We start from the raw sequence: 24275 nt of genomic DNA on the forward strand, positions 1-24275 counted from the left end.
TGCGTTGACCTTCACTGATAATAAACAGTAAACAGATAAAAATACTTTGTTGACACGGAAAAAAAAAGGAAACAGTCACAATAGTCTGTGTCGCAGTGGCATTACAAAATTATAGTCTCTGACAAACAGTCAATTAGTAGACTAGGAGTGTTCTGAACTTGACTGTGACCTCACTGAGAGTTTCCGATCATTGATTGTATCCTCCTGAGCACCTGCATACAACAAACATGGGAAGTTCAATATAAATATATTCTTCATGTAAATTAAAAAATGACTGTAATCTAGAGCGATAATTGTATAATAATTATTATATCTACAGTTAAAAAAATCATTATATATAGTACTAGTACTAGAAAAGTTTCTTATACCTAGTGCTTTCCTCTGAGATGATGAGCGTGTGGGGGAGGGTGGTGGATAGTAGGGGTCTTGATACCGGTGGGTGTGTCTGTGTTCACTGGCTTGACGAAATTCCTTCAACTATAATTATAAGAGAAAAATGAGTGGAACAAAAATTTAAATGGTGACAGACCAACTAGAGAACATTCTTTTGAAGCACGTAACAATAAAATACAATCTTGCGGTGTTGAGCTATTTAGCTGTACACAGGGGCGTAGCCAGGATTTTGGGTCGGAAAAGGTTAGGGAGTGCTATTTATAAATGAAAGAGGGCGTGAAGAGCCCGTTTTTTGAGCCGTGCAGTGTCTAAATTTTGTTGACCAGAAGCCCCTGGCTCTAGATCTAACATTGATCTGTACATGCATGCATGCGCAGTTACAGTGAGTGCAACTAGGTTGGTACCATGGCTAGTTAGAAGTTGCCATGAACATCAGAGGATATGAAATAACAATTGACATTTTTTAGTAAAAATGTACAGCTATAATTTTGCGACCCCTATAAACCTAATAAGTTATCCACGGCTCTGATCTGCCTAGTTGGGCATGGCCCAATCTTGTATCATTAGAGAAACCTATTAAGCTTTATAGTACGAAAGAGAACTAGTCTATAGATTTAGGCCAGAATAGCTCACAGTTTAGACTGAATAGTTTTACTTGCCTACTATAGCTAGCTAACTGCAGCAAGATATGGAAGAGAAGGGGGTGCTCAGCTAGATAATCAGATACACTAATTTCTTTGTGTTTTGTACTAAATCAGGTTGGCTCAAGCACCCCAAGCACCCCAAGCACCCCCTGGCACACAATAAAATCACTGTAGTTGGCCAAGCTCCACAAAGTGAAACTTATACAGTATAATAATCATTAAATTCCATACCATTATTTGCTGTTTAGACTTGAGTAGGGAGTTGTCTGAGAACTTGGGAACACCCCACCCTATCTCTCCCACCCTGGCCGTCTTTGGAGGTGGATAGGGACAATTCTGTATCGGGAAATGAGCCGTGAATAGAAAATTTCCAAGCCAGATAATGGAGGTTCTACAATAAAATACTGATGTTCACTAACAGTTGCAGCTCTGCAGAGGTACTTAGTATCACTAGAGGCCTCAGGGGACATGGAGCCGTGACCCACACAGAATTGTTCCTCAACATGTGTCTTGAAGTCACTGATTCCATCTGGACCTGTGGTATAAAAAATTATTTTAAAGAGGACATCATTAAGAAGGCTTTTCCTTGGATGATCAATTCTCACCAGTAAATAATACTGCTCCATTTGGTTTCCTCTCTGCACTAACTGTGCTCATTTTTGCTGTATGGATCTCATGAAGGTAACATAGCAACCGAAAAACGTTGCCTCTTCCTTTATTCCTCCGTACATTGTGCTCTAGCCTCGATTCCACGCCGCCCATAGCTTTACTGGCGGCCTAAAATCGAGGCATAATCGTGGTGACAGCTTGCACATGCGCATGAATTCAGTCCACTATAATTATTACCACTGCAGGCTGTCCTTAGTCCAGTCAAAGCACCTCTCCACAGTACCACTAGATGATAAGTCAGCCAGCATATCTGTGGGTCGGGTCAAAGGTCCCAGAGATTATTTAACACTCTCCGGAACCTCCGGCTCCGACACACCGACATGCTAGGCAGTTGCAGTGGATTTAGCGGCCATGTTAACATCTTCCCTGCTGATGGCTAGTAAAGTCTTGAGTCTCTGAATAATCTTTTTAATGAATTTCTTGTTATAGCTGTAGTCACGCCATTGACAAGCTGTTGACGAATGAAAGCGTATCGATTAATGATTCCACTGATATTGCAGTACATATATACTGTAGAACTATAAGCTGTACTTAATCAACAATCAATTCATGTTGGCTATGAACTCACCCGGTTACAGTGATTTAAATTATAGCGGCTCAGCTGAATTAAACTAGGATAAACAAGCTGACTATTTCCCTGCAAGGGTAAACCATAATAATATAGGTTTATAGGGAGTTAGGGTGTGTGTGGGCAAGGCACTCTATATGCCACTGTGACAAAGGATTCCTATAGCCACTGCATGCCTTTGTGTCAATTGTTGGATGATAATAGGAGTAGTTAGATGAGCCAAACTATATCAATGCAAGTAAATACAAATAACTCACCTTTTGTTGTTAACTTGGCTGTGTGAGATATTCGAAAAATCAATGACTTTTCATTACTGGTCGAAGACTTATATGCACAGCTTATATTGAAACTATACAGTCAGAAAGTTTGATCTAACTAATATATAGGCTATACAATAATAGTCATGCAAACTGCTCGTTTCATGTGGGTTGAGTTACTTTCATTTCCAACAACAACAATGAGAGAGCTTGGTGGGCGTTCAACACAAACAACTTTATCATTATAGGAACATATAAATGAGCTATAGACCTTTACATTTCCAAAACTCCTATGTTGCTACTATACTTAGCTTTCTAACTGACTATCAATACACTGTCAGATGCTCTGTTGGATTATCTTTCATTTTTGATTGCATATATACCCATCCAATGTCCATATGCTTACTGTTAGGCTTTCAATTATGTACAGAAACATTCAACAACTGGCACCAACTACACCATATGCAATGATAATACTTGAGTAGTGCTTACACAGTTATCTCAATACAAGCATGTATAGCAACAAGCTGAAGGCATTTGTTGTATATAGGGACAAGGGAAAGTACAAGTTTACCTTGCAACTGAACGCATCTTATACATGCAGCGCACATGCAACATTGAGTACATGCACAATTGCTTTCACCAACATAATTCTACACGTGCAATGTCATGTATAGCTCACCTTAATTAAAATATAGATTCTTCAATTTCGATCAATCTTTGTTCAGGCATAAAATCCATGTTACACTAGTCTACATATACAGTAGTACACTGATGAATATTGTGATTTGTCACAAAGCCTATAGCTGTGTGTATACAAACGACATTCCTGACAAAGAGGTATTTGGACTACATTAGGTTGGGCTTGGCGACCACATGAAGGCAAAACATGTCGACCCTAATTCCATAACAGCAACTCCCATGTTTTTTTTCTAATTCTACTGTACAGCTCCCCTCCGCAACATCATACCATACATTGCATGCCTATATATATGCATGGACCTTTCTAATCATCGTATAATATTATTAGCCAATTATTAATTGCCTAACTTGGCTACGAAATGTTTTGAGTTGGAGGGTTTACAGAAATACTACCGCCATATAGAACAAACCCACTCATTATTTTCCAGTTAAGAGCAGTATAATTGCACATTCATGTATACAAGAGAACCTGATTACGAAGACTTGCATGCACGATTGAATTCTGCACTGAGTCTGCTCAACTGGGCTACAGTATACTCATCCTCATAACTTTAGTGCAAAATATGCCATGTAATTTGTGATTTCCATGTAAGGCAATATTTATATCTACCTTAGCTTTCTAAACCCTCTGTGCTCAAAGCCACAAAACTGCCAGTATAGCCTCGATTCTACGCCGCTTGAATTCGCTTTCAATAAAACCGCGGTGTTTATCAAGACCGATAGGTCAAGGTTCACTAACACTGTCAATCACATGACAGTCATGAGTTCGAGTGTAAACAAAACTTGTGCTTAGTTCCAATGACTCACCAAATACAGTGACTGCAGTACTTTATAGGGTAGGTTATGATCTTAGCTCGATCTGAATAAGAAGACTTGTATTTCAGAGACAGGAGAAGAAATCATTGTGAGTGCCTGGTTGTATAATAATTATAATTATCTGTCTCTGTACAATTTAATTATAATAATATAGTCCTTGTCCTGGGTCTGTAAGACAGAACATGATTTACCATGGCGGGTTACAGTAGGTTTACTGTACTTAATATATTCCCATACTGTCCTGTAGATATCAGTACAGTACAATTTTCAAGTGTGATTACAAGCAAGGATGGCTCTAGCAGCACTGTTTGGTAAGAGGAAGACTCCTGAGGAGATGCTCAGACAAAACCAGAGGGCTCTCAACAAGGTAAGTACGTGTGGTGGGGAGGAAAGTGTGTGTACAAGTGCAGACGACAATCACTGAGAAGAGGTGCAAAGTATTTGATCATTGGTAACTTCTAGTGTCTATATTATAAGCTTTAAAGCGTTATTTTTCGGGGGGCAGGGTTTCATCTAGTGGGGGGGCACGGGTGAACCTTCCCCCCCAAAAAATGCTCAGCTTCCCCCCAAAATGTTGTAGAAAACGACATCATCCCGTTAGTACTGTCTATGATGTGTAACTACATCTACTGTGATGCACTAGCATGTAATAGGGGTAAGGGGTGTGTGATCAAACATTTTGCAGCGTGTTTACGCGTGCCCAAACCTTCTCCCCCAAACATTTAATCCTAGATGAAAGATTTATTTTCACCAATGTTGCTCAGAAGCAGAGATACAAGTCAGTTTTCTTGTGCTAGCCTCGATACCATGAGTGGCTTATTGAGATACAAGGCTCGCTTTGTGTTGACCTCGAGAACAAGCCGCTCACGGTATATTGAATATTGAGGCTAGGAAACAAAAATATTACCCCCTGAAACTACAGTACACTAATAATTATCTCGGCTAGAAGTAGTCTGAAAGAGAAGTTAGGAGACCAATTAGTTACCTTAATTAGCTAAGATCAAGTACTTCGCTCTGGATTAAGATTAGATTGTCGATTAATTTATAGTTTCCTCTTGGGACGTACATGGCACATGTACCTCAAATTCAATACCTCTGACTTGCAAAAATTAATCATTTTTTAATAGACCCTAGTCAAAAAAGGGTATCCTTGTAGTGCTAATCTTTATACAAAGGAATTGTTGGTCTACAGGCAGAAATTTTCCCTTGACGTTATTGATCTGCCCTGTTTCCATCACACACTCACTCTCTGAAATAACTGTTACGTTTGCCCGTGTGTACATTAGGTGATTCGTGAATTGGACAAAGAGAGGACGCAGTTGGAGAGACAAGAGAAGAAGTTAGTCACAGACATCAAGAAAATGGCAAAGAGTGGACAAATGGAGGCAGTGAAGATTATGGCAAAAGACCTAGTGAGGACGAGGAATTTTGTCAAGAAGTTCATCCTGATGAGGGCGAATATACAAGCAATATCTCTCAAAGTGCAAACTCTCAAGTCTCAAGCAGCAATGGCTAATGCTATGAAAGGTGAGTGTGTGTACAAGTATCTGGTACGGCCACCATTTATAATCATGGTAAAGTTCTTTCCAGTACTTTGTTGATTGTAACCATAATTATTAACCATCTTGCTTGCGTCCTTTTGGGGCTGGAGCCGAACCCCATTCTTTCATAGAATGTTTTTTGCACTTATATTTGGGAAATTTTCACGGGTGCAAATTTTCGCTATTTGGCTACAGAGCCTTCAGCAGAAATTTTCGTTGGTTCTAATATTCGCACTTCAATATCAGGAAACCACACCCACCAATAGCTTTGCATGTGAAATACCGGTGCGTAGGAGTTTCTCCCAGTTTTAATTTTCGCGTTAATTGCTCTGCCCTTTAAAAAACTCAAATTTGCACCCCACAAAAATTTCCCGCCATTTGGTAAGAAGTTGGGCTTTCTATGATGCCTGTACTGTGTCCCCTGCATTAGCTAGACTAGAGAAGTGGCACCCTAAGTATGGACGGCCTAAAGTACATGTAAGGACATCTCAATAACACTCGATCTGTACACATACGTACTCTGATTTGTAGTTCCCAAAGGTGGCTGCATATTTTACCACAGTAGAGCAATACACGATAGATATAGGATGCAGTGGTACTTAATTGTAATTTGCTGTACCTCGATATAATTATAGCTACACCTATATCCGGCTACATACATGTATATATCTAAGCACACACACGCACTGTGCAATGTTATGAGTGGCTGTTGATGTTACTCCTCTCTAATGCCATGCAGGTGTGACCAAAGCTATCAAGAACATGAACAAGCGTCTCAACCTGCCCTCTCTGCAGAAGATCATGATGGAGTTTGAGAGGGAGTCTGAGATCATGGACCTCAAAGAGGAGACCATCTCTGACACTATCGATGATGTCATAGGAGAGGGTGATGATGAGGAGGTGGGTGGGCGCTGTTTGTAGTGTCTAGATTGTATCCATCTTATGTACAGTATGTTGCAAGTTGCAAAGAGCAAAGCACATAATTATGTGGATGCTGTAGGCTTAATTTAAAAGTTTGCCCGCTTCGGGTAGCTTCGTGTAGCTTCGTGTAACCCTAACCAAGGAAGGCCTTCCTGAAGATAATGAAACTACGAAGCTTTATAACTTCATGAACCTTTGCAAGTTCACATAAGATATTCGTTAAACTTTGCAAACTTTTTTTCTTTGCAACGTACACTGTACAAACTAAACCTCTCATGTTGTTGAGGGACAAACTTCCCCAGCTTAAGTGCACTATGTACAACGTCATGTGCTTTACTATACTGATCACCCGTCTTAATATATTGGGTTTCCAATGCGTACTTAATCTTAATAAATTGCAAATGACATAATTGTTTGTAAAAGCCTTACTGCTTTTCCTCTCATGCTAATTGTATGCACATGGCATTGCTTTGTTCATTGCGAGTCTTTCATTTAACTACCTACATGTATGTGAACACTCGCAATTAGCAATAGAAAGAGTTTCGCATTCGGTATAATGATAGTATCGAATCTACTGCACGCATGAGGAATTTGAGTGCAAACTGAGTAAATTCTTCCATACTGCTGCTATGTCACACATGTACATGAACAACTGTACAATCATGTATGTACTATGTAATCGTGTGTGCTTTCCTCTTCACTGTAACTGTGCTATCCTCAGTATGCATGCTTTACTCTAACCGTACATGTAGCCGTACATCACAGTACAGAGTTGTTACATGTATCAGGAATTGAGTCCTTAGCTTTTGAAAGGAATTAATAATTATCCCTTGTACATGTATGTATTGTATAGCGCAAGAAATTGGGTCTTAGACATCATCACAGGTGCCTTTTCATCATTTATACGTGTAGCTATATCCGAAATACTATTACATAATGAGACATGCTTTACAAAACTGGTAGGTTACTTTATTGATTCACAACACCACTCCCCTAGCACTGTGTATACCACTTACTTATTCACCATCCCAACACACGTACAGGAGACGGACGTGATAGTGTCGCAAGTTCTGGATGAGTTGGGTATCTCACTGGATCAGGAGCTTTCAGGGATCACACCAGGACTGGATAGACCTCGCATTCAACAGTCCACTGGAGGAGGGGTGAGCATACGCTAGAGTCGGCTATGTACATGTAGACTATACGATTGTCATAATTACACTGTAAACAGGATGTACCAAACAATAAAATTATAATGGGTTTCGCGTTACACGGCAGGCACTCTCTACTTTCATGTATTGCCATACATTGTACGTACTTTACCATGCATATAGACACATTTGGAATGAAATTGTGACAATATATTATTGTACTTTTGTTGAGGGGTTGCTTATAATTATAGTACATGCACACTAACTGTTTGACCTGTGTCTCTGGCTGAGTTATAATTATTGCATGCAGTTGGCATTTCTTTACACCCCCCCTCCCACACACACACACCTTTACAGAAGAAAGCAGTTGCTGCCGGACCCTCAGCTGGAGACGACGACCTCCAGGCACGACTGGACCAGCTGAGAAGAGGAGACGATGACTAGAGGACATTAACTCATTACACAACTGTATAGTTGTTCGATGTCAGTATTATTTTATCGTGATTATAAAATTATCGCCAGTTTTATTCTTTGTGCACCTATAACGTTAATATTATTATGGTGGTTCTCTTGATTGTTTTATATTAAAGTGACATCATTCTGTAATGGCAAATTTCCCCGTGTATACAGTCATGTAATTACAATTATTATGCATGCATGTGCGCTGGGATTTATAGCAAAAATCTATGATTATAATACCAAGCTATAGCTAATAAGAGTTCGATCATTAGGAATTAAGAGTACAAACTCCAATAGACTGTATACATACATCACAGATCCTTGCAATTGTACGTTATGTGTTATTTTATTGCACACGTACATGTACAACATAAATGATATGCATAGACCATAGAAATGTAACATTATTAGGGGTGTAAAGTAATTAATATCGTCACTAACACCATGCAGTGCATGGCCTTATAATTATATATAATTATGTACATGCATGCATGAATGTAAGGAACAGCAAATGAATAAAATATAAAGTCAGCTTGTTCTCCTTCTCTTGTTAGGAGGGACATCGAGACAACTTCTAACGACTTCCCTGTATAGATCATTCTGGTCCTCCACTTCAATCCATTCTTCTCTCTCCATGAAAGCCGTCAACGATTTCGAGATCTCATTGATGCAAGCATCCTTTAGGCTGTCCCCATTGTACATGTGACCCTTGCAAAGCATGTCGATTGCATTGTCCGAGTTTAAACACTTGATTAGTTCACTACAACAGATTTCCTTCAGTTGTATTAGTTGGTATTTCTCAGCAGCATTCAACAGTTTTTCCGCCATATTTTCTTCACCAATATTGGGAGTAGTTCCACTGTAGATAAAAGTAAGCATTTCATGTACAACTTCTGGATCTATATCACTGATTCTGATCGAATTAGTTGCTTGCTCTAACATTTCTGAGGCCAGCATCGCTTTGAAAACTTCACAACGACTGGAAAGAATGATCCTATGTACTTTAAATTCTTTATCACCAGCGATTAGTTTGATATCGCTGCCCTCTCCACTTGCCAACAAACTAACCAGGTCATCTTTTAATTCTTTTTCTGCCCTGGGAGTGACATTGGGCTCTTTAACAAAGTGCAATGGAGTAGATTCTTCTTCTAGATTAAGAGTAACTGTCACGTCCGCCTCATCATAATGGCAAGAGAACAATTCAATAAAAACTGCGTTTTCTTTGTCAGGTTCGTAAACAAAGATGCGATTTTTCCGCCAATCTCTGTTTTGCAAATCGTAATCATCGTCATCCATGTACAGAAAATTAGAAGGAGTGAATTCCAATTTAAACTGAGACCATCTAGTCGTTTGTGATTCTCTCGAAATGACAATTTTCAGTTTGTTACCTGTAAATTCGTCATTGAAATCAAGGTTAGAATTATCTATGAGAATGTTGAGTTTCCATGTGGTACCACGACAACTAACAAAAGTCGGACTTTGAAGCTCTCGACAGTTTGTCGAGGGATGGAAGAAAATGTTGCCAAAGTCCTTGATCTCCCAATCAAATTTGGTTCGCTGAACCAGATTAGATGTACAGCTAACCTTCTTGTGGATGAGTTTGGGAATATCCTTAGTGGAAGGAGTAGTTTCATCAGTCATTTGTAATCGTACGCAGAAAGTTAAGTGGATTAACATGTACAAGTAGTTTTAATTTTATAGCTAGCTCAGCTAAAAATCAGAGGAGGTGCGACAGGAAGTGATGTCAAATTAGGTTCTCCAGTTGACTAACTTCGTTCTATTAAAGAAAATTCCGCTTGGGAACGATCCCAGGCCGATCCGTCTCTAATTGAACGCTAGGTCGGGCGACCTAGCGTTCAATTAGAGACGGATCTGCCTGGGATAAAGAGGCTAGCATACACCAGGAGTGCACTACTCCTGATACTACTAAGAGAGCTGCAAGGCTCTGCTAGGTCCCCACTCATTTTAGACTTGGACTTTTGACATCGAGAATGCTGGCAGTTTTGACATCTAGCCTTTATTGGAGTGAAATGCAGATATCCTTATAATTATGTAGTCTCGCGGGCCATAGTCCACAATCTGATTGTGGAGTATGGCCCGCGAGACTAATAATTATGCAGGTATACCTTTTAATATAGCATACTATAAACGGATATGCAGTAAATTTTACCGGTATATAGGTATAATTATATGACATTTTTGCAATGTATGAAGGGCAATGCAACATCAACGAACTGCTCTGATAGTTTTGATCACAAGCTCAAAAGCGTGCTGAGTGCATGGTGCATGTGCTTGTAGGTGCATAGACGTATAAATGAGAGCCTCCTGACTATAATTATAGTCTTCAAAGTGAAACAATCTATAGACTGCATGACGCAATAGATGCATGGGATTGGCAGAGTCATAGCTTCACGGTTCAGTCATGGAGCCTGGGTACAAATCAAATGTACCCTTCTAGGGATGCGTACATTAATATACCCTATATATGGTACATGGCTATGGTTATATAGCCTGTAGCCCTCCCACCACCTTTAAGGACCATCTCTTTTAAAGAAAAGTACCATAACATAAATTGTGGAAAATTGTGGAAAACACAAAATTGTGCTGGTGTTGAAGTTGTAAATCCATGGTACAACTATTACATGTATCATATCTAGCGTTTGGTTTTTGAGGCTTGAAGCAGTTGAGAGAGAGAGCAGATCGAGGTGTCCTATTGAAATCGTGTACATCAAGCACACCCACACTATCTCCACCATGCATGCATGCACCATCAGAGACAGTCATGCACATTATGCACTATATAGCCAAAGGTGCATGGCACTGCAGGCCAGGAAAGTGCACTTACTGTACTAATAAGCTTCATTCCGGTTATAATTATTACTAGAGAGTAAAACCAGTAGGTTTTACATAGGATTGGCAGTGGGTTTGCCTGCGTTCTTCACTTATTTTTAACAACTGTTCTATATATCTCTGCATGCAGGGAAAGGCCACATCAAAAAAGTGGCTGTATATAGCGCTTCCATACAAACACATGCATAACCTGGATTAAAAAAGTTCTTCAGATTTGCGATTGCTTCCACAAGGCAGATGACTTCTCAGGCTCTGGCAGTGATCGAGCAATTTTATTATTATTGCAGCTCTATAGATACTCTATCGTTGAGCGTTGGTGCATGCGTTGGTGCATGCAGTATACTTGGTGCATGCATGGTGTGCATGATTGGTCATTGACTATTATTAGTCATGCACTGCAATACTTTTAATGTCGTTTTGGTGGTTATTGTGAGGCATTGGATCAAACATATATAATTCGTGAGTTTACCTCAATACTTTGATATAGATCTATATAGCTTCGTCTCATCACCACATTTTTTCTAGTGGAACGCTAGGTCGATATAGCGTTCTAGTATAGATGAGGCTATAGTATAGATTTACCTCTTTAAATAATTACATGTATATGCAGGCAGTCGGATATTGGTGGTCTAAACAAACTCCCTAATCGTGGCTATGATTAGCCTCGATCCCAGGCCGAGTTTTCACTTTTATAACGGTTAGGCGAACAACTAGGCTATATGATTACATTCCTGTCGCTTATTATAGGCATAATTACACTGCAAACATTTTTATACCGACACATTTTATAATGCATGCGCATGCTGCAAAAGGCTGCATGCTATTCCGCGAAAACCTTTTTTACGGAAAGTTATACCCTTATACAGTATTCCTCAGATCACCAGGACCACTAGGAAATCATACCACTGACACCACACATAATTATCATGCATAATTATAGAGAGAGAGAGAGAGAGAGAGAGAGAGTAGAGTATCCCTATAAGCAATGCGGTTTATATCTTTCCAAAGGCACTTCCTCACATGCAGTGCAATATACCACTCACCGCAGTATCGGCTAACATTGCAAACAACTGACATTTGCCACAACACATAACTCTATATAAGTAAAGCATTCATATAATGGGTTACTACTTAGTACTATCTTTTTGACATTCTCTTGAGCAAGTGTTGAAATTAGGCCTTGGCAGATTTTGCTAATATATACATATAATTAACCTATTCTTTTTCATCAACCTGTTTCTTATATTCTATATACTACATGCATATGCATCGTCAATATTCTAATCCAACCGTAAGTTGTCTTCTATTAGCCTCGATTCCAGGCCGCAGGGAAAGGCGCACTATTGAAGGGGCTGGAGTCGAGGCTAGTCTTCTATATACAACCGCCCAACCATGACTGGGAAAATTGCCGCTGTTATTCTTATTGTTTCCGGTCCTGGTAGCTTAGCAATAAGCGATAGTGAGAAATGGACGATCATAAATGAATGCCAAACAGGGCTTAAATTCTGGGCTGACTAAGCTCACAATAATGGGGTTACAACAATCACTGCTTCCAACCCATCCTATTGCTCTAGCGCTCCATCTTGCCACGACAAGTTTGCTAATTACAGTATAGACTCTCGCTATTCCGGCTCTCTGAAGTACGGCCACCTCGATATACCGGCCATTTGGCTTGGCACAGAATGCTAGCTATATATATGTTTACTGCACAAAACTCACCCTGAAGTACGGCCACTCGCTATTCCGTTTACCGGCTAGTGCTGGCTGTGTCCCAAATAGGCCTGTGCCAAATATTCAAATTTTTCACCTATTATTCAAATTATTTATTCACACTTGATCAGCCTATTATTCAACTTCAGCAGCAAATTGATAACACCTATTATTCAACATACACAGCAGCGAAATAAACACCTATAAATTATATAGCACAGGATTAAGTCATTACTTTTTGCTTTCAGCAGTGAAATAACAAACTTTAGCACAAAAAATGTGATCAACACTGATTTGGAAACAATCATAGTTTACTGCCATGTAAAATGTGGGCGTGTTCTGAGCTACTGCGCATGTGCAACTCAATGAATATCGTTAAACTGTTTTCACAGTGCCTATTATATCAAATTGTAAAAAAGACTGCCTACCGTATAGCGCGAAATGTTCAAGGGGCTTAATTTTCGCGGATTTCGTGGGTTAGAATTCTATACGAAAATTAAGTCCACGAAAATTGTTCTTTAATTAGAATTACCTGTTATCGTGCAAATATTTAAAGGCGTGGCTTCCGGTAAGCAGTCATTGTGCAACGAAATGGTTTTTAGAGGCCAATCCACGAAATATAAGTGCCTCGAAAATTTCGCGCTATACGGTATTATTCAAAAAATTATTCCGGAATATTTGGCACAGGCCTAGCCCCAAACAAGGCTTTCAATGTAATTTTATATTACGGCCGGATATGACGTTTTGGGTGTGGTTTAGCAATGGAATGATTCATTATCCTACATTATCCTCGAGACAAGAACCGCAAAAGTAGTCATTAGATTCGAGGTAAGGTCGTTTTTAAGCCGCGGCTATTTACTGAGCTACAGCCACCTCGCTATTCCGGCCTAGATGGGCGTGGCCCGCCTCCAAAAAGGGAGATGGGTTGCAGCCCTATCTAGCATTCGTTCTTGCTGCAGAAAAACATGCAGCACCAATCAGATTTTGCACACACATCCTTTTACAGTATAATTATATAGGATCACCTTGGGATATAATAATTACATAATGGTTCTGCGAGTGGGCACCAGCTATTCGGGATAATATGAGGAATATGAAGTCAACCATATCAATGTGGTATTGGCCTCCAATTCGGCTCAATCAGCTTTTTTGGATTACACATTTGTTTAAATACTCAGTTGCGCTAAATAGAAATTTGTGTACTGCCCACGTGGTATTCACACTATAAAAGTCTCGCATCCCTCATAATCATTGGCCTTTTGAAAGCCTCAGCAATTAATGTGCTTATATAATCATAGGGTGGTGTTGGGTGGATGATTGACATCCAGAATCGCTGGATGACAGCGTTATTCGGGCCTCGAAAAGTTTGATGCACCTCCTTTGGAAATGTGGGGCTCATTTTTGGTTTACATATGCTTTGGGGTTAGGCTTGCTTCGGCTCCAGTATAACGATTGGAAATTCAGTGGTTATCGCATATCAAATTTTCCCATGCACTGGTTCTCTTCTTTTGAGTGTACTTGCTCCCAGAAACACTTCTTTGTCACTACCATAATCTTCTTGGCCAATGTTCTTCGTTCTACACTCCACTGATAATGGCCTCGTTTGCGGCTGGACATGCATTGCCTACGACAATCTTGTCTCTGATCATCTCTTCCTTCAAGGCTCCGTACTTCTCATAATTATAATGGAGTGCTGTTATACAAGTCATTGACTGTTTCGCCCTGATCTTCATGATTTTCACACAGATGTGAAAATTCGTGACTGACTATTGTGGCAAATGTCACACGCAAAAACAATTGACATTTGCTACAATAGTCAAAACATTTTGCGTGAAAATCCACACATCAGCTAGCTAGTGTTATATTATATAGGAGCAAGTGGATAATATTTGTTGGAACAACTATATAATAGAAGGTTATAGCATACCATCCTTATGCCATTCTCCTGAGCAAGTGTTAAACTATGCAAGTGACATCATTGAATTATAACCTGATCCAACGCTAGACTGGAAACTACTCCCTTCGCTTCTGGGCTCTGGGGACTGGCAAGTTTCCGTGTTGAGAGTTGTCCTGTTGGAATGCAATTAGAACAAACCACAAAATGCGCAATACGTGGGTGATATTAGTTCAGCCTCGATAACAGACCGCCAGTGAATGTACTTATACTCGAGGCCGGTAATATTTTGTGCAGTATAGTTAGCGTGTGGGCGGTGGCACATGAGTATTTGTGACGTATACATTCTTGTGGCAGCGTGACATTCCTCACGCACTGGGACAACTCTCAACACGGCAGCTAGCCAGTCCCTTTCTCCCGAGAGAAGGGGAGTGGTTTCCAGTCTAATCCAACGCAACGGTCACAGCATGTGCACGAATGCATGATGGGCTGCAAATCAACTACATCTAGTCAGTAAGAGTTGGTATATTATGCTGGCATAATTTGAGCACAATCGGCATGCATCTTTATAACAATTATGAGAATAATAATTATAGGCAGGTTTTGGAAATACAGGTATAGGCCCTGATAAATTATGCTCGGAATAATTTTAGCATAAAATAGGTGTCTAAAGAATAAATAGGCATCAATGTCCATTAAATTTTTTGGTAAAGATCAATACATTAAGTTTTGCATAACGATGTTCTCACGGCAAAAATGGTTGAAGGTGAATATTTAGTCTCGAATCAGCCGCCCTTCTTTTAGGAAGACCTAATTTTATTAGGGAATAAATTATTATGGATCAGTTCAACATTGAGTTATAGTGAGATAATTATGAGAATCATGAGAATTATATTAATTAGCTATGTCTCAAGTCAGTTGTTTATTTCTACGTCTTAACTTTACATTTTTTGGTAATCAGATTTTATGGAATAATCACAGAATAATCAGATTTTTTATGAGAATAATAGGCACTCTTTTCAAGAATTCAAGAATGGAGTAATGGGTGAAAAAAAAGCATAATTTATCAGGACCTAAATACAGGTCAGTATGAATCATAATTATAGTATAAACATGTGTAGGCCTGAAGTGCTGATGGTTTTATTTTATTATGGTGTTAAGAGATAGAGTCGTGTGGCTATAATTATTATTTTTATTCGCTACGTATTTTCTCCATCAGCTAGCTGTACATCTCTCGTGCATGAGTAATAACCTATTATACTGTACTTCTTCTATGTTGAAGGTACAGTGACACTGAGTATACACAAAATGATGTGTGACTGACTATTGTGGCAAATGTCACGCAAACAACTGACATTTACCACAATAATTATATAGTCAACACATTTTGAGTGAAAATTCCACGCATCATTTTACTGTGTGTATATATATATAGAGCAAGTTAGAACATTCTAGATAATTAGTTGCTTTGTTGAGATAACTAGACTTAAAACATTCATTGGTTAGGACCATCCTTTTGATATTCTCCTGAGCATGTAAGTGTTAAAATTATAGGCCTTGGCGGATTTTGCTCAATCGGTTATACATTCTTCTCTGTATACCTCATCAACCTGTTTTTCTCTATTCAATATTCTTCTACATAACATCCAGCTGTAATTTGTCTTCTAAACTGCATACTGACAGTTTTACATTTATGCCTATTTTTCTCGGCAAATCGAAAATGTTATATATTATACCTATTTTTCCAGCATTTTATCTATGTTCATAGGACTCGAGTATACCCATTTTTCCTAGCATAATTTGTCAAGGCCTAGTTGAAATTCAGGTGAGATAAGACCCACGCAATACATGACCAACATGTATATGATGGGGCTGCAATCATATATAATTATAGTTAGTGTGTACGTGACTTAATTGCTATAGCATAAATACATCACCTTTTTAACATGGAAATACAGGTCAGTACGAATCATATAGTATAAACATTTGTAGGCGTGACAGAAGTAATGGTAGTCCTTGGCATTCTAGTGAAATCATGCACGTGGCTATTAGATGTTATTTGTGTGACGACATGGGGTTTATGTTGTGCTTTTGAGGTGGGAATAATAGGCTGTTATTTACTCGAGCATAGATAATAGGTCATAATTTTATCTCGAGCATAATCTACCCAACCCCTATATACAACAAAAAAACAAAAAAAACAAAAAGTAAACTGGATATAATTATGTGCCCCTTTAGTCATGCATCAGGCACTTACAGTGCATCCAGTCTAGAGAGTAGAATACCAAAATAGGTGAGTATTTGTACTTAAATGTATCTCAAGATTGGAACAGTTCTAAGAAATGGTGCTGATACCATAACTATTACAACATTATTCAAAAATATTTCCCCAAAAGTTGTTGTATAGTGGGAAATAATTTTAGGTGATCATAAAAAAATGTATGTAACATCAATTATCTCTGGAACTAAAGTATTTCTGGACAAAATTTTCTTAGTTAGACAATTAATTTTATTTAAGCTTACTCTGTGTAATTTTTGGACATTATAGCCAAATCTCTCCCTAACCGAAACAGCACTAAAAACTAGCAATTTTGAGCACTGTAGGATGTGTACATATTTAAGCAACATCGAACCTTTCGTAAGATAGCCTATAGATGTTGTGACAAAGTCCAGACCTTAGCCGGAAACCGTTGGCCTTTTCTCTCCCTAACTGATTACCCACTATAACAACTGTTTACTGTTTTATTAATCACCACAAACCAACCACCTTATGTTGTTATGGAAAAGTTTTTGGGTATGTTGTAGCTTATATTCATTCACTTAAAATGGTATCAGCATGTTTTCTTAGAAATGCGTAAGATATTTACATTTAAGTACAACTACTCACACATTTTTGGTATTCTATACTCTCTAGACTGGATGCACTGTAGCTTGATTCTGAATCAATCTCTATACAATCTATTTCTCAATAAATAATTTACAATTAGTGATAGAGATGGTAAATGTGCCTTGCTAATGACAACAAGACATTTGAGAAACCTGGATACAATAGATCACATGCAGCTATATAATCTTTTTATTGGTGTAATTATTCAAACGACAATATGAATTTCTGCATGCGATAGTAAACCTCACTTCTAGACTATTATAATTATGTGGAACGGTACTATGTAAAAAAAATAATGCGTGATTTTCACGTGGAAATTGTCATGCATAACAACTGACATTTGCCACAATAGTCAACGCATCTTGCGTGAAAATCCATCATTTTACAGTGTATATATAGGAGCACCTGGAACATTCTAGGTATAATTTAGCTAATTAATTTGTTGCGAGTGGGACATTCATAAGCGTTAGTACCATCATTTGATATTCTACTGAGCAAGTGTTAAATGAAAGTGAATTACGAGCCTATCCTTTTACGCAATAGTCACGCATGACCAACAATGTGTATGACTACATCGATAGTCAGTGGTACGTGACTCTCATGGTAAGCGCACATAAATTATAGCTGTGGTGTTCCCGCTTATAGTCTAGATGATCATGCATGAGACACTTCACTAGCTTGCTCAAGTTTTTCTAGAATCCATTTCTCCATAAATACACAATAGTTATGGTAACTGTGGCTTGCTAATTATTATGCAGACAGAATGCAGTGAAATATATATAGGGATTGGTGCAATACTTTCTGCATTCAAAGGTTAAGCAGTTGGGCGGAGTTGTCCAACCAACGCGAATGCGTACTCTGTATGATAAGCCTCACTTCTATACTATAACTATAAATGTAGAACAGAGCACATAGGAGAACTTATAGTACAAAATGATGCGTGATTATTGGGCAAATGTCACACAAACAACTGATATTTGCCACAATAGTCAACGCATTTTGCGTGACAATTCCACACATTATGTTACAAGCACGTTGGAACATTCTAGATAATTAGTTGCTTTATAATTTGTTGGAGTGGAACATTCATAAAGGTTAGTACCATCCCTTTCACATTCTCCTCGGCAAGTGTTGATGCAAGTGACAAATAATTATATAAAACCCAACCCTTACGCAATATAGATCTATAGTCGTGTACGTGACTCAATACAGCTCTGGTATATCCCCGCTTAATAGTCTAGATGCATGCAATAGAGATTGTACCTGACTCAAGTGTATCTATATAAAGTACTCCTGATAATTCTTTTTTCACTATACATACAGAATTAGAATTCTTACTTAAAAGACCATAATATATACATTATAAGATGGTTGCTTCAGGAAGGGCAGCTAATTCGTGAGACTTACTCTGCTATCTTCTCGCTGTGCATGCCTTTGACTATACTTGTGTTGTAGTGTTGGCGGTCCCCCGGACATTCTATCTTACAGCTATAATTATATTATAGAATAATATCCATGGGCCTACATGCAGCTATAGTCGATTAAATAGTTCAGGCTGCTTATAATTGTTGATCATAGGCTGTGTATACATACATACGCCTTGTTGGTTTATAGTTATTATGATAATAGGCACATTTTTGTGGTGAGAATTGCGCTGTCATAATGGGTATATCCTACAATGAGAAGGCTTTGGAAACAAATGTCTGAAGCAGGCCAGATAATGATGGTAATATTCTGCATTGGTAATTTCTCGTAGTGAATTTGTATATAGCTAGAGGTTGGTACCTATATAATTCTATTCTTAGCGTACACCCTCGCCTATTCCTATATCCACCCTAACCTATATTCCTATCCACCCTCACCTATACCTATACCTATACTCGCCAAATGACGTCTTAGGGGTTTAAACTCTTTATGTAATTGAGCAACCCCCCACCCCTGTGCAGTGTGTATGAGCACTGAAAAGTTAAAAGTGCCAAACCAAGGCGGGGACGATGATCTCTTTGACATCCATTTACTATTTATATGCATGTGGCCCTTCAGTAATGTTATACTTATAGTGGCATCAAGATAATTATATATATCTAGTTGTGCTCATGGTGGGCCGGTTTACACCGGAAAATGTGGGAATTATAATAGGGAATTTGAAAAGTATAATAGGCAATTTGAAAAGTGCAATAGGCAATGTCTTGAGCATACTATAGCTATACTATGACTGTATATAGGCCTTGCATGCATAGTCTATGCGGCCTATAATTATATACACATGTATGCGTAAGTAGTTATTGCATTAAGAGAATAAATGAAGACTGATCGACAGCAACAAATCTATATTCATGTTCCACGACAACAAGCAATCATAGAATGAATGGATGAGCCAATTGTCAACTAGATCAAGTGACAGCAGCTGTATGGCCATGGAAGTAGCCCTTTTTCTACCTTTAACACACTCTACACTTTTTTGAGAGCTCATTTTAGAAGAACCATGCAGCTGGTGGTGATAGTATATAATATTATTATAGTTATAGATTCTAGATCTACAAAACTCACTGCAGAGCTCGAGACAATCATCAATTCATGTCTCTCTTCTATTATACCTATATAATTATATGCACTGCACATGTGCAAGCAAAATAATTATTATAGGGGGGGGGGGATTCTACCCTTACAAAAACTGTGCATGTCTATAAAAGCACGCTCTTCAGAGCTTTCTTCACTTTCTGAGATTTCAGACATCTTCAACAACAAAGGACAAGAAAAGCCCAACAGAAGGAAATGAAGTTCCTGCTGCTTGTGATTTGCTGTATGATTTCCACATCACTAGCTGGTCTGATTGACAAAGAGGCTAAACTGGAAACAGTGCTCAAGTGAGATTATACTTTCAATAATATTCAACAGTTTCATTATACCATGCATAATTATACTGAATTTTGCATGAATGTCTCTTTGCTTTCATTAGTGAAATTGATGAGGTATTGCGAGACCTGAAAGCTGATGATGACAAGCCTCAGCCTGGACCACTCGGAGACATTCAAAAACTCGATTCGATGCTCAATGATCGGTATAATAAAATATATTATGCGGTTACCAACATGTGCATGTTACGTACACGGTACATATGTGCATATAAGGACTGATATTGTTATTTGTACAGTGAACTTCAGGCAGTTTCGAATGGAGCAGTGATCGAGGGAGATATTTCACCAACATCCTACAGACAAGACTCACAAGGGTAAATTGCTGTCCGTGGCAGATTTCATTGTATAATGAAAGCAACGCGGGCGGGTGCTGATGCCTCAGTGGATGTGTCAAAGCTACATGCCAAAAGTAAAGCTAAAATGAATGGCTACATGGACGAGTTTTGCTACGCACTTTTCTGAAAAGGCTGCATGCAATAACGTTCCAAGTAAATAAAACTAGGCTAACTTGAGGAACAAAGAATTATTTTTTGCAATCAAATCCAAAAAAACATGACTAGAAGCCTATAGAGAGCACTTCAATGATCTATACACCTACACACACACATACAGACGCACACACACAAACACACTACCGTATACCTCGCTTGTGCATGTGCACCGAGGTATAATTATTACTCCATGTCTATACAGGAGTCCTGCCGCCATGGAAGAGATGTTGCTTCACACTGATAACATTGACAAAGCAACTGCTGAAGTGGAAGCTGCTGGGGGCCGCATTCTACTCCAACTTGGTCACAACCTCTTGGTTGCAAAAGTCCCCTCTCATATGGCCAAGCAGAATAGCTTCAGTCATGCTTCAGTCCATATTCCGAGCTCAGCATCAGTGCAAAGCTTGAGTCATGCTAATGCCTACTGGATGGCACGAGAGAATGAGCTGAAACCACAACCAATGATTCAAAAGTGGACAGAAAGAACGGCTCCAATGGCCTTTAAACGAGAATATTCAGACGAAAGTTTTCAGGGAGATTCACCATACCGCCAAACCATGACTGGGAAGATTGCGTATGCTATTCTTGTTGCTTCCGGTCCTGGTAGCTTAGCAATAAGCGATAGTGAGTTACAGAAGATTAAAAGTGAATGCATAACAGGGCTTAAATTCTGGTCAGAACAAGCTCAGAAAAACGGGGTTATTTTGTCGTTTGCGATGTATTGGGGGAAGGCAACAATCACTACTCCCAACCCATCCTATTGCTCTAATGCTCCATCTTGCCACGACAAGTTTGTTAATCCTACACTCCAAGCTTTAAAATTTTCGACTGGTCAAGTTGGAAAAGACCAAGTAGCACAATATGTGAAAAACGATGCTAAGGCTGATGGTGCTTTCCTTGCTTTCTTCTCTAAGTACAAGCAAATTCATTTTGCGTATGCTTACTTTGGTGGCGGACCTTTGTACATGCAGTACAGCAATGACGGTTGGGGTTCTGATCAGATTGACAGGGTTTTCGCTCATGAAGTTGGACATGTTTTTAACGCTCCTGACGAATACACAAATTGTAAGTGCTACACAAATTACGGCAAGGGAAGCTGCACTGCTAGAAACTCCAACTGCAATACCTGCACTTCTTCTCAAGGTGGCTGCATTATGGACAGCAATGATCTGGGCAACCTTTGCCAGAGCAGCAAGAAGCACGTCGGTTGGTGCTAAGAGATTTAAAATACTTCTGGACTGATTTTTACGGACTTGACCTATCCTAATAGTGTAGCTATAATTATACTCTAGCTTGTATAGTATTATAGAATTGTTATTAGTGTGATTGACATTATGACATTTTACCTATTGATTTTGTAGCTATGATAAACATTTGCAATTTGAAATGAGGAGTCTGAACGTATATACACACAAGTAAAAGTAGTGCCCAGACTACCTTTTGTATAAACATGAACATTTGCAATGTGGGTCTAAACGTGATGAAAATTCCAAGACAGACCTACTAGTGCTAACCGAAGTTGATCAAGATGTACTAAAATGAAGTACATGTGTCCAGTTGTTAAAGACGAGCTTCTTATGACCACATCCACCGCTACAGAGTTGTGGACTGCATGGGTACCCACGTTATGATTGGATCCCTCTGATGGCTTGTATTGATGAGCGTAATGGTGAGAATGCTATATCTGCATCATAGCCAGCGTTGTGTATTATTGTAGGTCAGATCCCATTTGGAGGAAAGCATGGAGGCTAGTTTCTTATAGAAAGTAGTGGCCTCAGCTTCCTAGCTAAACCTCCAGTAGCGGAGAGAACTAGTAGGGAAAATGTAGCATATTCAATTTCCCTTATCATGCTCTTTTTTGATTAGTTTAAGGATCCGTGTATCTGTTAGATAAGGCATGGGGTTAAAACTCTAAAGTCAAAATATGTACCCTCGACAAACACGGCCGTTATATAGCAGCAATGTTCAAACACTCCCGCTTGTGCGTTAGCACTCGCTCTTCTCTGGACCTCTCATGTCACTGGCTGAAGTTCCGGTTTGATGCATACATTGTTGCATACATCAGTGAGCATAATTATATATTTAGATCCCACTTGTGTGTGTTTAGCAGGGAATTATGAGCCATAATCTCATAGTTTCCCAGGGAATTATAAGCTTGAGGGTATAAAGTACAAGTATAATTTTTTTGAATGCACAGAAATGATAATAAAGCTGTAGCTAGCTGCATGATAATTAGCTATGGCTGTTCAGTTTTTTCACTACCAGTTTCTATAGCGTTTGCTGGGTTGATGGTAGGGTTCACCAGTATCTTTTCTTGTCTCTACGAGGAACACTAAGAGCGAATGATTATAACAGTTCTGGGTCCATTGTCACAAGCATGAAAGCATTTGTCAACTTCGTCCTCCTGACTTCTGTTTCTATCCTGCAGCCATGTTTCAAACAGGAGACTCCTGTGTCTTTTTGGAAACGATAATGCACTGTAGCATTGCTGCAAGCTGTTCCTTGCTAGCTAGCCGTACATATCAGAACAGTTTACTGAGAAGCTTGAGCTGGGGGTGGGGCTTGAGTGCAGAGAAAAGAGGAGGCTGGGCTCATTTGTTGCAGAGTGCTTCCTGCACAAGGTGGAGTCACTATAGTTGTCCATTCCAATGTTGAAGCAAGGCCAATGCAAAGGTTTTTTAGCAGAGAAGCAGAAATCCGGCATCTAGCTTGTCAAAACAGGACATTTTCAAAAATAAAGCTGTTGCTAAGGCTTGCTGCTTTTATAGATACACTTCTTGCCTGAGGCAGCCAATGAAAAGTGGGATCTAAATCAGTTAGCACATGTGCATTCGGGATCTATGGTTATAGTGTCCCTCATCCCTCGGGCAAAGCCCTCGTGATATGGGACACTATAACACATAGATACCTCATGCCCATGTACTATCTATAACTTATTTACTGATTCAGTCCGTATCCTAGGTGATGTCCAGTAATTATATTATATAATTACTTCCCCCAGGCACTATTCTTATAATCTACTTCCTCAGCAGATTTGAATTGATATGATGCATCTTGACAAAATTTGGTACATTGCACGCAATAAAATTCAAAAATGTTGTGTAAGCTTGACAGTATTGAACTGAACTAGCTGAAGCCTGTAGCTATAGTCAAATTCTTGCTTTGTGCTTTCTCAGTAGTCAAGGCTGTGGCTCAGAAGTAGAGGATTACAAGTAGACTGTGGTGTTGTTGACAATAACAGACTAGTTCAGAGCTACAGTACAGGTAGCTAGCTAGCTACATGTACGTACAAACCTCGCAGCTGCATTTAGTGGTGGGCGGGTCTGGTCAAAGTTTATGCATGGCTTCCAGCTAGCTGAACCTAGCTAGCTAGCTAGCTCATGTAGCTCCACAGTAGTACTGCT

General features: G+C 39.1%; 4 protein-coding genes and 1 long non-coding RNA gene across 5 annotated transcripts; 3 read left to right on the forward strand and 2 right to left on the reverse strand.

Moving 5' to 3' along the window:
* LOC135336687 (protein SPMIP2-like) lies at nucleotides 1-1765 on the reverse strand. Its single transcript, XM_064532545.1, has 5 exons — nucleotides 1643-1765; nucleotides 1457-1572; nucleotides 1269-1373; nucleotides 369-477; nucleotides 1-212 (listed from the first exon to the last, which is right to left on the reverse strand). Exons 1-5 carry the CDS (start codon nucleotides 1692-1694, stop codon nucleotides 142-144), a joined length of 453 nt encoding a protein of 150 aa, XP_064388615.1. The 5' UTR covers nucleotides 1695-1765; the 3' UTR covers nucleotides 1-141.
* Nucleotides 1766-3975: 2210 nt separating this feature from the next.
* Nucleotides 3976-8275, forward strand: LOC135335823 (charged multivesicular body protein 2a-like). The gene is made up of 6 exons (XM_064531400.1): nucleotides 3976-4137; nucleotides 4297-4416; nucleotides 5336-5576; nucleotides 6330-6490; nucleotides 7555-7674; nucleotides 8020-8275. The coding sequence occupies exons 2-6, from the start codon at nucleotides 4339-4341 to the stop codon at nucleotides 8104-8106; spliced, it is 687 nt and encodes a 228-aa protein (XP_064387470.1). The 5' UTR covers nucleotides 3976-4137; nucleotides 4297-4338; the 3' UTR covers nucleotides 8107-8275.
* A 212-nt stretch (nucleotides 8276-8487) lies between these two features.
* LOC135335820 (speckle-type POZ protein-like) lies at nucleotides 8488-9832 on the reverse strand. The gene has a single exon (XM_064531393.1). It carries the CDS (start codon nucleotides 9796-9798, stop codon nucleotides 8650-8652), a length of 1149 nt encoding a protein of 382 aa, XP_064387463.1. The 5' UTR covers nucleotides 9799-9832; the 3' UTR covers nucleotides 8488-8649.
* A 5121-nt stretch (nucleotides 9833-14953) lies between these two features.
* LOC135335826 (uncharacterized) lies at nucleotides 14954-20523 on the forward strand. Its single transcript, XR_010394629.1, has 3 exons — nucleotides 14954-15088; nucleotides 20195-20329; nucleotides 20422-20523. It is a non-coding gene; the product is annotated as an uncharacterized LOC135335826 (long non-coding RNA).
* Nucleotides 20524-20639: 116 nt separating this feature from the next.
* On the forward strand, nucleotides 20640-22088 carry LOC135336360 (uncharacterized). Its single transcript, XM_064532122.1, has 2 exons — nucleotides 20640-20694; nucleotides 21074-22088. The coding sequence occupies exon 2, from the start codon at nucleotides 21087-21089 to the stop codon at nucleotides 22086-22088; it is 1002 nt and encodes a 333-aa protein (XP_064388192.1). The 5' UTR covers nucleotides 20640-20694; nucleotides 21074-21086.
* The last annotated feature ends 2187 nt before the right edge of the window (nucleotides 22089-24275 follow it).

Source organism: Halichondria panicea, chromosome 5, assembly GCF_963675165.1.
Source record: "Halichondria panicea chromosome 5, odHalPani1.1, whole genome shotgun sequence".
Lineage (NCBI taxonomy): Eukaryota > Metazoa > Porifera > Demospongiae > Suberitida > Halichondriidae > Halichondria > Halichondria panicea.

Bases quoted from the DNA above. Each gene is read 5' to 3' on its own strand.
- LOC135335820 (XM_064531393.1), bottom strand. From the start codon at position 9,798: ATGTTAATCCACTTAACTTTCTGCGTACGATTACAAATGACTGATGAA.
- LOC135335823 (XM_064531400.1), top strand. From the start codon at position 4,339: ATGGCTCTAGCAGCACTGTTTGGTAAGAGGAAGACTCCTGAGGAGATG. The intron at 4,417-5,335 runs GTAAGTACGTGT...TGTGTACATTAG, and splicing joins ACCAGAGGGCTCTCAACAAG to GTGATTCGTGAATTGGACAA. The intron at 5,577-6,329 runs GTGAGTGTGTGT...AATGCCATGCAG, and splicing joins AATGGCTAATGCTATGAAAG to GTGTGACCAAAGCTATCAAG.
- LOC135336687 (XM_064532545.1), bottom strand. From the start codon at position 1,694: ATGAGCACAGTTAGTGCAGAGAGGAAACCAAATGGAGCAGTATTATTT. The intron at 1,573-1,642 runs GTGAGAATTGAT...TTTATACCACAG, and splicing joins TGGAGCAGTATTATTTACTG to GTCCAGATGGAATCAGTGAC. The intron at 213-368 runs GTATAAGAAACT...TGTTGTATGCAG, and splicing joins ATCTCAGAGGAAAGCACTAG to GTGCTCAGGAGGATACAATC.
- LOC135336360 (XM_064532122.1), top strand. From the start codon at position 21,087: ATGGAAGAGATGTTGCTTCACACTGATAACATTGACAAAGCAACTGCT.